This window comes from Fukomys damarensis, unplaced genomic scaffold, assembly GCF_012274545.1.
Source record: "Fukomys damarensis isolate Sample0158 unplaced genomic scaffold, DMR_v1.0_HiC HiC_scaffold_9, whole genome shotgun sequence".
Classification (NCBI taxonomy): Eukaryota; Metazoa; Chordata; class Mammalia; order Rodentia; family Bathyergidae; genus Fukomys; species Fukomys damarensis.
The window spans coordinates 8,180,892-8,195,845 of NW_022900921.1; the positions used below are offsets into that span (position 1 = coordinate 8,180,892).

The 14,954-nt window shown below is 51.6% G+C and overlaps 1 protein-coding gene across 1 annotated transcript in view; it reads left to right on the forward strand.

The window, feature by feature from the left end:
* Galnt10 (polypeptide N-acetylgalactosaminyltransferase 10) overlaps positions 1-14,954 on the forward strand; it is a gene marked incomplete at its 5' end in the record, with an annotated part of 202,670 nt that overhangs the window by 161,436 nt on the left and 26,280 nt on the right. The window contains 3 exons of the mRNA XM_010639832.2: positions 5,154-5,339; positions 8,899-9,082; positions 13,674-13,791. Of these exons, the coding sequence (XP_010638134.1) occupies positions 5,154-5,339; positions 8,899-9,082; positions 13,674-13,791 (488 nt within the window). The remainder of the gene's footprint in view (positions 1-5,153; positions 5,340-8,898; positions 9,083-13,673; positions 13,792-14,954) is intronic.

Here is a 14,954-nt window from a genome sequence, read left to right on the forward strand (position 1 = left end):
TCTCAAGACTCAAGACTCATTAAACCAGGGGACAGAAACCCCCAAGCTAAAGCACGTGTCCAGAAGATTCCCTCCTTCAAGGACTTCTTACCCCAGTCACTCTTGACTGTACCAAACTGGGACTCCACAGAGAAGCGAGGACAGTGGTAGGGGCCCTCAGAAAACTCCACAAGAGGCAGGCACCATCGAGCTGCTGGGGAGCCCCACCCACCACCCGCTGCCCTGTGCTCCAGAGTCCGAAGGTGTGGCGTGAACCTTGTGCACGGTGCCCCCGCGCCTTTCCCCGTGGGGTTCAGTTGGGGGGGAAGCGGACGGACTCCATTTCCTTATCCCTTGTGAGCCTCCCACGGCTGGTGCACCCCACATGCTGCCAGCTCCGGGCCCAGCTTCTCCCCGTGGCCCTTCGCTGCCCTGTGGTTCCCACTCTGCCTTCTGAAACCGGCTCCCAGTAACCCTCCTGATGCTGTACCCGCCCCCCATGTGGCCCGCCTTGTCGCTTCCTAACCGGTGTCTTTTCATGAGCTAGGTTTTGCAGAGCAATGACTTTGTTTAAGTCAAGTGCAATTTATCAATTTTTTAATGGATTGGTGCTTTTTATGTTCTACCCCAGATCATGAAGATATTCTCTTGTGTTTTCAAGAAGGCTTAGGTTTTCAGCTTAAACCTACAACCATCGAAAATTATTTTCTATATATGATTCAAGGTAGGGATTGAGGCTCCATCCAGTTTTTCCTGTACACGTTATTGAAAACTCTTATTTCCTCCCCGAATTGCACTGATGCCTTTGTCAGAAGACCAGTTGACGGTGTACAGGTGGGTCCACTTCAGATCTCTGTTCTGTGCACCTTTGTCTCTGCCAGGACCTCACTGCTTTGATGTTTTGAAAGTAGCCTGAGTCCTTTGACTTTGTTCTTTTTTTCCAGATTGTCTGACTATTTTAGTTCCTTCGCATTTCCATATAAATTTTAGAATGCAACTGTTAATTCAGAAAGTCTGCCGTGATTTTTATTGGGGTTGCACTGAATCTACAGATCACTTTGAAGGAGAGATGACTTCACGATACCGAGTCATTTGTAAACACGCTTCCTCTCCACTTGTTCGGGTTTGTAGGTATGCGAGGCTACTGTAAATGCTGTTGTCACTGGGCTGTCCCATCGATTGGTGCTAGCGTATAGAAATACAATTGATTTTTTAGAATTGGACAGCTTTACTGAGGTATGATGTACATACCATAAAAATGCTTTAAATCTACAGTTCAGTGTGTTTTAAAATAAAAACATGCAGTCCAGTGTTCGAGCCTTTCTGCCACTCCAGAGAAGTCCCCTTGTGCCTGTTCGCACCGTCCTCGCTCCCAACCCAGCCCTAGGCAGTCACTGATGCCCTTTCTGTCTCTGTAGCTTTGCCTTTCTGCAAACGTTGGGTACACAGAATTAGATGATCCTTGTCTCACATGCCTGGTTCCTGTAACCTCGCCCAGTCCTTTTGTGGTTTATCTATACCATTGCATTACATATTCTTTTTTATTGCTCTTAGTGATGCATACACGGACATAGACATTTTGTTTGTCTACTCACCCGTCAGTGGACATTTGGACGGTTTCTGATTCGGGGCTATTGTAAAGACCAGTGCTATCACGTTAGCATGTGAGCTTTTATGAGCGTCTCTTTAATTCCTCTTTTTATTAGTTCATGTTTGCAGGACGTGGTTATGTTCTTCGTGGGGAGTTGGCACACGTGTATAGCACATCCTAATTCTTGTTTGCATCCCTTTCCCCTCCTCTCCTCCCTGCCTCCGTCTCCTGGTTCCCTGCACTGTCCCCATTTTTCTTATCGTCTATCTTTTTATTTTGCTCTCTGTTTCTATTTTGCATTGCTCGTACAAGAGATACCACGCAATACTGAAGCGTGATTGTGTGGTTTATTTCCTGTGTGGACGTTCGTTTTCATTTGCTTGGGTATATACTTAGGAGTGGAACTGCTGGCTTCTGTAGTAAATCAGTGTTTAACTGAGGATTTTCTGGAGAGCCGGCACCATTTTCATGCCATTCAGCAGTGTGTGAGAGCCCTGCTTTCTCCACATCCTTGTCAACACTTATTATTAACTGCCTCTTTTATGACAGCTGTCTTTGTGGAGGTGCAGGAGTATCCAATTCAGGCTTTAATTTACATTTCCATGATAACTTACATCTTTTCGTGTGCTTATTGGCTTTTGTACATCTTCTCTGAGAAGTGCCTACTCATGTCTTTTGCCCGTTTTTAAAGTTGAGGTAAAATACAAGTAACATGAAATGAAATATCTTAAAGTATACAGTTCAGTACATTCCATATATTCAAAATGTTGTGTAAATATCACATTTGACTGGTTCCGGAATATTCTTACTGCTCCGAAAGGCCCCCACTCCCGTTAAGTAGTCACTACCCATTTCCCTGATCCTAACCCCTGTCAATCACTAATTTACTTTCTGTCTCTATAAATTCATGTATTCTGTAATTTCATATAAATGGAATTACTGTTTGGCCTTTTCGTCTGCCTTCTTCCCCTGAACATGATGTTTCTCAGGTTCATCTATATTGTGGTGTGTATCAGTGCTCTCTCCTTTTTACAACTGAGAAATACAGCACATTTGTCTATCCGTTCATCAAGCAGTGGGAATTTGGATTATTGCCACCTTTGGTTATTATCAATGGTGTTGCTGCTACAAACATTTACATACAAGTATTTGTTTGAATGCTTATTTTCAATTCTTCTGGATATATACCTAGGAATGGAATTGTCAAGTATTATGGTAATTCTGTGTTTAACTTTCTGAAGAACTTTGGGCTTTTCTTCCAAAGCATTTAGCCCACTTTTAAAATGAGTTCTTTTTCTAATTAAGTTACAATAATTCTTTCTGTGTTCTGGATAGCAGTGCCCCTTATCAAGTACATGATTTGCAAATATTCTTTTGCATTCTACGGGTTGTCTGTTCATCTTCTCAGTAGTGTTCTGTGATGCATAAAATATTTTTCTCTCCCTCCTTTTATCCCCCTTCCCTTCCTTGTCTTCCCCCTCGCCCACCCCTCCCTCTCTTCCTCTTCTTCTTCCTCCTCCTTCTTCTTTTGTAGCACTGGGGATTGAGCCCTGAGCGATGTCCTCAACCCTTTTGTAAATGAAATGTTTTAATTTTGATGATGTCTAATGTACTTTTTCTTTTTTGCTTGTTTTTGGTGTCATATCTAAGAAACCATGGTCTAATCTAAGGTCACAACAATGTAGTTCTGTCTTTTCCTCTAAGAGTCTTATAGTTTTAGATCTCTTACCTAATTTAGTTAACTGTATATGAGATAAAAATGGGGTCCAACTTCATTCTTTTGCATTTGAGAATCTAACACTACCAGCACTGTTTGTTGAAAGGCTGTTTTTCTTCCATTGAATGGCCTTAGGAAAATCAACTGATCATAAATCTGAGTATTTGTTTCTGGATTCTCGATTCTGTTCGTTGATTTATGCTGTCTATCTTTATGCCAGTATCATGACATCTAGATTACTGGGGCATTGTTGTAAGTTTTTAAATCAAGGGATGAGAGCCTTCGACTTCTTTTCTAAAAGATCGTTTGGCTAGTCTACATCCCTTGCATTATCATATAAATCTTAGGATCAGTTTGTCATTTGTCATTTTCTGTAAAGAAGTCAGCCAAGATTTGATAGCATTGAATCTGTACATCACTTTGAGAGGTATTTCCATCTTAGCAATTTCTAATCCATGAACAAGGGATCACTTTCCATCTGCATTGATGTTTGACTTCTTTCAACAGTGTTTTGGATTTTTAGAGTATACATTTTAGAGTTAACATTTTAATTGGTACTTTTATGATTTTAATTGCATTTTCCCATTGTTCTTTATTTGCCTGCATTTAAGTTTTAAATGTTGACCTGTTCTCAAGCCTTGCTGAGTTTACCTGTTCATCCTGGTTTCTTTGTGGAAACTGTAGGATTTTCTATGTAAATGATCATGTCATGAACAGTTAAAGACATGACCTTGTTGTTTTGAATCTTTATGCGTTTAATTTTTTTAAACCAACTTCAGTGGTTAGCGGTTCTAGTAAAGTATAGCATAAACGCTGTGAGTGCATGCAGCCTTTCCCCTGATCATCAGAGGAAGGAGGGCATTCAGTTGTCCCTAAGTATGGTGTGAGCATGGAAGATTGTTTTTCACATTGTTTTTCACATTCCTAGCTTTCATAAGGACTCTAACCCTGATTAAAATCATGACACAGTGAGGAAGGAGGGCATTCAGTTGTCCCTAAGTATGGTGTGAGCATGGAAGATTGTTTTTCACATTCCTAGCTTTCATAAGGACTCTAACCCTGATTAAAATCATGACACACCAACAGTAATGCTGGAACTTTTAGTAGAAAGTGACTGTAATATTCAAGACGAATTTTCCAGGCACAGGACAGAAATCCAACTCACAATAAAATGAGCAAAAAGGAAATGTTGCCATGTAATAAGAGCGCCCAAGAGTCAGTAGGCCTCGGGTGCAGAGGGACCTGGGAGCAGAGCATCAGCAGGAAAATGCCTCTCTCTGTCTATTGACTTATTTTTATGTATTGGCTTCAGCTTATACAGATTCCCGCCACCACCTCTCCCCACCTTATTTTGCCAAATTCCAACTTACAGGCAGCCATCTTAGAACCTTAGCCAAAAGAACAAGTTCTAGTTTCTCACTATTTCTGAAAGAATGTTCTCGGAACTTGTTTTCTGATCACCTCAGGGCCCATGGCCATCCCTGAGCTGCTTTCTGCGGCCAGGAGAATGGAGCCCCTGGTGGTTAGGCCCGAGCCGCGCGCTCTTCCTCCTTGGGACGAGGGGCTGGGGTCAGCCCAATCCCGAGGGAAAATCCAACTATTATCATCAGAAAATGAGAGACTCGGTCCCAGCCAGGAATGAACCAGGGAGATCCATGCCCCTCTACGACAGAAAACCTCTCAGTGCCCCAGGCCCGGCCCTATGGCTGGACCCCTTATGACCCTTCCTTTTCTTAGCCCTATCGGAAAGATCCAGTGGGTCACTGACGCACAGAGCTGTGTCCAAGCTGTGAAGTGCGGTGCACACACCCGGGACGGGTCCCAAGCACTGTTCTGACCCTTCCGTCCTCTTCTGTCTTCTCCCAGAGCACCTGAAGAAGCCCCTGGAGGACTACATGGCCCTCTTCCCCAGCGTGCGGATTCTCCGCACCAAGAAACGCGAAGGCCTGATAAGGACTCGCATGCTGGGGGCCTCCGCAGCTACCGGGGATGTCATCACCTTCCTGGACTCACACTGTGAAGCCAATGTCAACTGGCTTCCCCCCTTGCTGGGTAAGCGGGAGCCTGTGTGAGCCAACCGCCCCCTACTGCCCCCTAGTGGCTGCAGGGCGTCACCCACGGGGGCTCCTTGCCGCTTGGAGAGGACCCTGCAGGAGGCCCTGGGCCATAACGCGGTGAGGGCCTCCCAAGCGTGCTCAGAGAGGCCTTCAAACTCTAGTCCATCCGGTCCTTCACTACAGAGAGGGAACGTGACAGTGTCTAGTGATGGCACTGCTTCCCTCAGAGGGCTTTAAATTTCAGACAGCCGCGGATATCTCCCTTAAAGAGCTATGTCTTTATGTCCAGTTAGAATAGTTAGAAGGGCCCTGCTTCTGGGAGCCAGGCAGGTGCCAAGCGTGATCACTGAGCCCCAGGGAAGCATGCTGGGCTAGAGGGGTCCCCACTCCGTAGTAACAAACTGATGTTCAAAGGGAGAAGGGGACTTGCTTGGCCCCAGGGGCCACCACTGTCAAAGTAACCGTCTGTCTGGCTCCAAAGTCTGCTTTCTTTCAAGCTGCACACTGACTCCCAAGTTCCTTTCCCCTTGAGGAGTTCTTGACAGAGGCCAGGCTAGGGCCACCAGGGCCAGTACGGCTCCAGAGTCACCAGGCCTGGGCCCGGAGGAGTCTGCTCTGAGGAAGATGGCAAGCGGGCACTGGCAGGACATCCAGTGACTCCTAAACGGCATGAGGCAGCGGGGCACGAGGCTGAGCCTGAATCTAAATAGCCCTTAACTCTGTTTCTATGGAAATGTACAAAGGCAGTTTTTATAATCTGCAGACATGCACAGAACAGACATCCACCCTTTTTTTCTTGCTCTTTTTCCAATAGAGATGTGAACCCATGGCGTAGATTTAAAAGTCTCTCCCTCTCCTATGAGTAACTGACAGAGCGCAGCATGGCTTTTGTCTGTGGGACCATTAACACCTCCGGCATGGCTCCTTCTGCCTTCTTTGGAGATTAGGCATTTCTGATGCCGAGAAGGATTCACCCCCCCACACACAAGGGAATCTGCTCCCGACCATCATCATCCTCCTCTTCACTTGGCAGTGAGAGTCCCTCGGCACTTTAAGCCATGTCCACATTTAAATCTGACCGCTGCCCAGTAAAGCAGGCAGGCTAGGCATTTTTCATCCACAAATGAGGAACTGGAGGGGCAAAGAGAATGAGGGAGATGCTCAGTCGTCCAAGTCCTGCTCTGGGCTTCGTCCAGTGCCCCTGGTCGGGCAGAATATGCTGGAGGCTGCACTAAGCATCCCGGCTCCGTAGTCTGCTCAGTCTTCACAGAAACCCCATAAAAAAGGTGACGTCCGCCTCCGTTGTGTCAGCTTTCCTGTTGCTGAGGTGCAGTACCTACCGCCCGCAGCCTCAGGAGGATAGGTTTCGTTGGTTCACGGGTTCAGGGGATTCCGTCCATGGTCGGCCAGCTCCAGGGCAGAAGCACTGGGACGGGAGGGTGTAGCAGAGCAGAGCGGCTTGGTGTATGGCGGCCAGGAAGCAGAGCAGGAGAACTGAGCCAGAGAGGAAGAGGACAGAACCCAGAAATGCTTCCCAAGGTCACGCCTCCTGACCCACCAGTATACCCAGCAATGTGCTCTAATCCCTTGGATGCCCCCAAGCGATCGTATTGACACAGCGCGCTCAGTCACCACAGAAACCGAGGGCCAGAGGCATCCGATCGCCTTACCCAAGGTTATACTGCTCACAGGTGCAAAACCACGACTTCATCCGGGCATCCGGCTCCCAAGCAAGCACAGTGCCATGAATTCTGCCTTCTCTTGCTGCCTTGACCCCAGACCTCCCACAGTCAGCCAGCAGCCATCAGGGACTGTGCCTCAGTCTCCTTGGAAGTACAGTCCCCAGAATGGGCATGAATAGTTAAGAAATAGTGCCCTTCTCTACATCTTTCCCTGCAAAGATTGCTAAGTATATCATTGAAAAATCCTCAGTGAAGGGGTTGGGGGTTTAGCTCAGTGGTTCTGCTGCCTGCCTCACAAACACAAGGTCCTCAGTTAGATCCCTGGTACAAAAAAAAAAAAAAAAAAAAATTGTCAGTGAAGCCTGACGTGGTGCCACATGCCTGTAATTCCCGTACTCTGGGAGGCTGATGCAGGAGGGTGGCAAGTTTAAACTCAGTGTGGGCAATCTAGTGATTTTGTGAGGATCCCGTCTCTGAATTTTAAAATATAAAAAGGGCTGGGATGAAGCTTAGAGCAAAGGCCCTGAGTTCAATCCCCAGTACTGGAAAAACAAACAAACCTCAGGAAGCCTGGCTACAGGTGCCCCCCAGCGATTCTGATCAGTAGGCCTGGGTAGAGGCACGCTTGGAGATTCTCAAACACTGTCCAGGGGCACCTGGCTCTGGTGGCCCCCAGTCCATGCTTGGATGCTTGGGGGACACTGCCAAAAGCAACATTTCTCCGTTTTTTAAACCACTCATCACAGCTAGAAATACATTGGACATCTCAATTGAGTACAGAAATGCTCACATTCATGAAATATGAATGAAATACATCTGAAATCTCCATCTGTTGCTATATCCCTTATCAGCTGGAAGGCAGCCTCATATTCATATTATTTTTTTCCCCTTTTTTTCTTTTCATTTTTTGGTTCAATACACACACACACACACACACACACACACACAGGTGATTTCCTGACCCCTGATGTGTTGTCTCTTCACTTTAGAAAAAGGCAATAGTGCTGCTTTCTGTCAGAGAAAACAAATACACCATAGCTTGTTGAAATTGGGGGTCCAGTAGCTGCTGGTCCTCTCTGGCCCTACAGGGCTCCCCACTGCATGTTCTGAATTTGACTCCTGGCCCAAAGGAGCATCTCCACTCACCTCTCACAGCTGACCATGTGCCCTGGCAGCTGGCCAGAACCCTTGGGTTCACACAGGACTTCCTGGCAGGAAGCGCACTGAGGGCCGAGCAGAACAAAGCCAGTGCGCTGTTTGCAGGCTGGGCCCGGAGTGACTCATATAGAACCACTCCTTTCTCCTGGCCCGTAGCATTTCATTCCTGCAGGCCCACCCTTAGCCCACCAGCCCCTGCACACCTCCAGGTGTGGGGTAGCTCCATTCTGTTCTGCAGTCCTGACTGAAAACCTGAGCTGAACTCTCTTCGGGGCCTCGAGGCCAGACGTCTGGGGCGGGCCAGTGCTGAATGCCGGGCTGCTTGGGGCTGTGAATCAGGATCAGGACCTGGAATCCCGGGAAGGCAGGCAGGGCCAGCAGAGGGTCCTCCCGGAAGGAGACCGTCTCTGTCCATCAGCAGGGCTCTGGGAGCTCCTGCGCCCACAGCTGCTGTGTCTATCGTGTGGCACCTGAGCCTCCCACCGTGTTCCACAGGACATGGGGCCTCGGAGACCTTGCTGGGAGAGGCGCACCTGGGCCGGGATTCTCGGTCCTTCCTCCTCAGAGCCTGCCCCTGCCTTCCTCTTTGTGGATTCTCAGGCTCAGGGTTTCGGAGGTTCCACCCAGGGGTGCGTTACAAATCGAAGTAGCTGCAGAATGAGACTGGACACGTAGTTCCTGCCTCAACTGATGGGCATCTCTTGACTGCCTCAGACCGCATCGCCCGGAACCGCAAGACCATCGTGTGCCCAATGATCGATGTGATCGACCACGATGACTTCCGCTACGAGACGCAGGCAGGGGACGCCATGCGGGGTGCCTTTGACTGGGAGATGTACTACAAGCGGATCCCAATCCCCCCAGAACTGCAGAAAGCTGACCCCAGCGACCCATTTGAGTAAGTATGAGTGACTCGGGCCCGTGGCCCTTCCCAGCACACGGCGTCACCACCTCCTCTTGGCCCAGGGCACAGGGTGCAGACACCTGGTCTCACTCCGGAGCAGATGTCAGACTCCCCGGCCAGAATTTAGCCTCCTTTTCGCGTGTCACAGCCTGGGCTCCTGGGCTACCACGCTGGCCACCTCCGCGGTGATGACCTCTGTGAAGTTTGCCATGGGAGCCAGGTGAATACTCAGTCCCTCATGCCCTCTTCCTCCCCGGCCTGGGACCCAGCTGTAACTGTCACCTTCATCTTCCCCGTACAACAGAACATGTTCCAATTTAACACCCGAGAACCACAAGAATTATTACCTGTGTTTTCCGAACAGGGACACCAGAGCCCCCGGAGGCTACGTAAGTCGCTCAGGTCACAGCCATGAAGTGGCTGCGCAGCTATGAGTGAGGATCTGGGTCACTGTTCCCCCCGCCATTCCGTTGCACCCTTGTAAGTGCTGACGAAATGGAAAAGTTTAGCGGGTGTGGACTGGACGCACGGTAAAAGATGGAGGGAACAAAGAACTCGATGACCCTGGCAGACGGGGAGGCTGAGGCCCCAGGGAGAGGAGGGCTTGCCTGGGTGCCTCTCTGGACACCACGCTGTTCCTCAGCCACAGGCTCCCGGCCCTGCTGCTGCCGTGGGAGTTCTCCCAGCTCTCTTGCCAGATGTGTCAAACAGACCTTGGATTTAAGCCCAAGGCCAGGCCCTGGCTGTTTTTGTCCCTGTGGCTGCTGTATTTATGGCAGACTTAGTAGTTTCCAACCACACTCCAAGTTCTGATGGTCAGAAGTCTAAACTGAGTTTGCTGGGCTAAAATCATGGTGCCAGCAGGGCTGTGTTCTTTCTGGATGCTCTTGGGGAGAATCCCTTGCCTGCTTTTCCCACGAAGATGCCTGTAGTCCTTGGCTCCTGCCCCGGCCCCATCCTCAGAGCCGGAAGCACGGTACCCTCACGTCCGTCTCCCTTTCCCTCTCGCCTTCCCTCTGCTTCTGTCCCCTCACCTCATCTCTTTTCTGACTCCCCTGCCTTCTGCCTTCGTCATAAGCCCTTGTGATGTTCCTGGCCATGTGTGACTACCCTGGGCTTCCTGGGTTCTCCCATCTCGGACTCTGAAACCCGATCACGTCTGCAGTCTCCTCTGCCATATGAAGTCACGCGTTCCTAGTTCCAGGGATCAGGACGTGGCCATCTTCGTAGGGCCACCCCTGCCCCGCCACAGGTGAGCCCCTAGTGAACCCCAAGTCCTCTGTTCCTTCCCCTCCCAGCTTAAAAGGGGGTTGTGAGCGGCTCAGCCTGCTTCCCGGGCAGTGTGCACATCCAGGATTGAGGACGGGGGCCTCCGATGCTGTGAGTGCACGAAGGCTGAGAAATGGGAAACCAGGCTTCTTCGCGGAAATGGCAGACGCAGGCTCCACGTGTTTCTTCAGCAGTCCGATGTTTGCAGCCTTGTCCAGACACCCTTTATCTGAAACACACTCACTGGCTGCCGCACGATCCCTTCCTCCTGTGGAGATGGGACTCGGCCAAGACCACATCGCGCTGCTAGCCCCTGCCTCATGCGCCTCAGAGTCAGTCCTCAGTCGCCCTGAGTTCTTAGAGCACGAGACCAGCAGAAGGAGGCGCTAACATTGGGCTTGAGGGAGTACAGCAGTTTCACCCAGCATCGTGGAGCATGCGCCGTACAGCAGGGTCCTCTGGGATTGGCAGCTTTTTCCTCGTTTGACTGCTGCAGACCCTGCAATTCAGAGAGCAGATGAGACGCCTGCTGACCTCCCTCCCCGGGGTGCACATTGCATCACCAAGGGAACTCGTGATGAACTCCCAGGCCACACTCCAAGTTACCTCAGAGTCTAAGCACGGGAGACAGGCCTCGTCAGTTTGTAAAACCCCAGGGTGCTGCTGGTGTGTGGCCAGGGAGGAGACCCGTTGTCCTCCGTGCTTTCGGAAGCCTGTTCCATCGTGGTGTCCTCGGACTCACCCCAGAAGCCTCCCTTCTGTGTGGCCCTCGAGAAGGCCCCAGGGAGTGGCCACGGGAGAGGTCCTCTCCCCACTGCCGGCCACTGGGCCATCTGTGCCCCCACGGTGCCAGGCCGATGTTTGAAAGGCGCCGGTTTTGGTGGCAGAGCCCAGTTTGAAATGCAGCTCATCCCGCTTACTGACTGCCTACCCTTGGGCAGGTCGTGCGGCATTTCTGAACTTCACATTTCTCCCCTTGCAAAGGGACCAGTCGTAATAGAGCCTGTGAGAGCTGGAAAGAATGTGGGCAAGGTGAGAGGAGCACGCACACACTCATGAGTATTGTTATTGCTATTGCTGTGCACAGCAGAAAGCGGAACGGGCTGGGAGGAGAGGACTCCGTGGGATGCAGAGGCCTCCACAAGCCTCCAGCTCCCCGGAAGGTGACTCTCCTACCCTCCCCACGGCCGGCTGGTCCTGCTGCAGGCTCCGGTCCAGGCCGCTTGTTCTGTGCGATCTTGGGCCTGATGTCCTGGGCAGCGCCGGGCCAGACCGTCTCTGCTTGTCCAGGCCTGCAGTCCCTGCAGCCGAGAAACTCAGACCTCACAGTCTTCAGAAGACAAGGGGGTGCACCTGAGAGCTGTTCTCCCGCAGTGCCGGGTACTTCTAGGAATGCACTGGCAATGTGGGGTCCCTTGTGCAAAAGAGACTCAGGCTCCAAGTCTGAACCACCACGGAACAACATAACTCAAGCCATATATGTAATTTTAAGTTTCCTAATAGCCACATCTTTTTAAATATATGTGCTGCCGAAGCGAGCACTCCACATTTTTTTTAAAAGACACAAAGAGAAGGGCTAGAGGTGTAGCTCAGTGATAGAACATTTGCCTACAAGGTCCTGGGTTCAATCCCCAGCACCAAAAAAAAGAAAAGTAACATTCATTTTCATACTGTATTTCATTTAAACAAGCATATGTGATATTATTTGATCTGCTACTCACGCTAGAATTACAGATGAGTTCTTTTAGACTTCTGTCTTCGTCCCAAGTCTCACGGCTCCCTTGTGTGTTTTACACACCCAGCGCGTGTCCATTTAGACCAGGCTGGTTTCCGGCGTTGTCCTTGCTGCTGACCAGCGGCTCCTGTTGTCGCGGGCAGCACAGCGCCAGGGGTTAAGCACTGCATCTTGGTGACTCAGCAGGTCGAGGAGGATGGGGACTAGAGTGAGGATGCCCCACTTTCTGAGCCCCATCCTGTCCCCATCCCTCCTCTGTTCCGTCCTGGCAGTGAGGGCTGCATGGGGACTGTGTCTTCGAGGACGGATTCTGAGCACCGCCCTTGTTGCCGTGGATCCTGGAGCAGGGCGCCAGCTTTACACATGCACCGTGGGGGTGGCGATGGTGAGGCCTCGGGAGGTTGTTTTAGGGCTACGGGTTCAGGGTAGCGCCTGGCTGTAAGTATTAAAGGGGTCCGCTTTTCCAGGGCCCCTCCTGTGCTGTGACGGCCTGCCTGTCCCTGTAGGGTGGGCAGCCTCTGGGTTGGGAGTGAGACCTTTTGGCAGCAGACTCCTCACCAGGAACTTGCGGTTCCAGGGGCCTGGAAGGGGGTGGGCTGCTGCTGGACGTCCTGTTGGCGTTTTCCAGTGGAGCCTGACGCGGCCGTTCATAGATCTGCACACAGCAAACACTGCTGGGGTCCTCCCAGGGCCCAGCCCGGGAAAGGCCGTCGGGGACTCCAGCAGGCAGCATGACATCCGGCAGGACTCGGCGTGACCATGCTGACTTCCTGCTCCCCGGGTCCCCTCAGTTTGTCACCCCTGTGTCCTTCTGACCCTTCCCCTCCTGGGTGCCTTCCCTTGAGGCCCAGCTTCCTTGTCCAGATGCTCAGGAATGCTGCTTCCTCCGAACGCCCAGCCCTGTCTCACTCCTGGGCGCCAAAGCTGGGTGCGTACACTCCCTGCACATTCGGGGAGTGCCCCTGTGTGCACCCCAGGGCCCCGGTCACCCTGTGCCTGATCTTCTGCATCCTCCACCCCACGCGGCTGTCACACTGCACTACTGCCCCTGAGGGGCAGCGGGTTAGCTCCGCGCCCCCGGCTCCTGCTTCCCGTGACCCTCGGTGAAGGAGCCAGGGAGAGAATGAAGGGATGGAGGTCAGCTCACCGCCTGGTTTCGCTCAGAGAACGGAGGCGATGGCTGCCTCTGTGAACCCCGCAGCACAGGTGTCTGTTCCGGATCACGAGTGCGGGTCCTGCGAGGAGCGTGCTGCAAAGCACAGGCTCCCTAGCTCTGTCCCGAGGTCATTTCAGTAGGCCTAGCGAGCGGCATCACTCTGCATCTGCCTCAGACATTCTGCAGTAGACAGGCTTGGGGACCCGGGATTCGGACCCTTGAACTAACGGGAAAACGATACCCAGGCCCACGGGAGAGAAGTACCACTGCGGTTTCGTGTTACAGCTACTCCTGGGTGTGAGTCCTGTAAACGAACCTGGGGTCCACTTGGTTGAAACCCAGCGCTGGTGAGGAGAAAGCCTGGCCTCTACGCACAGCCGCGTCCGCTGTGTCCGCTGTGTCCTCACACTGTTCTTCTCTGACAGGTCTCCTGTGATGGCCGGCGGGCTGTTCGCTGTGGACCGGAAGTGGTTCTGGGAGCTGGGCGGGTACGACCCTGGCTTGGAGATCTGGGGCGGAGAGCAGTATGAAATCTCCTTCAAGGTGAGCCCTTCTTCTTCCTGTCTGCCTCGGCCCCGGCCCTGGCAGGCTGCCCCCTGGCCTCTGTGCCTGGGAAGATACGAAGTATTCGGGTTCTGTAGCCCGCTGCCCCTAGGGGAAGAAATCGGGGAGCAGCACATGTGTGCTGAAGGTGGAGGCATCGGTAGGCAGCATCCCACGGTTGCCGGAGGCCGTGGCCATAACTCTTACCTCTTCTGAAGATGCTGGGGTAGGAGAGGTCTCACTATGCAAAGACTCTGTAGTGCTTTCCAGTGGCTGTGTGGTCTCAGGGCTTCCCTTTGATGTCTCTCTGTGGGTGTCTGGCACCGAGACCAGGGGATAAAAGCTCCAGATGGGGAGTCACAAAGGCCTGGGTTCAAACCCAAATCCCTCTCTGTTGCTAACAAGTTAGATCACTTCCCCAGCTTTCTTTCCTTATGTGAAATAGAGGAATAATCGTGTCACCAGCTTTAAGTAACTAATGTGAAGATTAAATGAGATCACATCTAGGACGTGCTTAGCGCTTAACCTGGGCACATGGCCAGCAACTAGTCATTGGCAGGCACCGTGAAAGATGAGGCCAGTAGATATTTACTCTGAAGTGTCTGATCGGCCCGTGGGCTACAGAAGCTTGACTCCGCCGTCTCCTCCTTGTGGAATTCTGCCTTTTGGCCCCCATGTGGAGATGGCCGGCTTATCATGGGCCCCGTGGCCCAGCACAGCCAGCCTCCAGATTGGGGGACCCAGCTGCGGCCAGGACCCAGCTGTGGCCATGCCCCAGCCCAAGGGAGGGCAGCAGCGTTGCTGTGCTCACTTTGGAGCATGAAGCCGTCCCTCCAAGTGCCATCCTGCTCCAGTGCAAGGGCCCTGGCCACGTGGTGAAGGGGACTCGCTAGTCCCAGCCCCTCCTCTTCCTACCACTGTACCCTGGGCAGGGGTCCTCCCCACAGGCCCCGGTTTCTACTTCCATAAATGGATTGCGTGCTACTCTAACCCCCACAGATTGTCGCGAAGGTTAAACGAGGCTACATTTGTTAGGCGCTTTTCAATAACTACCCCTAAAGCATAGGAACGTTAGCGGTGTTTGTATTATCATCAACAACACTGGGCGAGCAGTTCGGAACTGGGCCACAGAAATTCTTGATTAGCAAAAAAAAAAAAAAAAA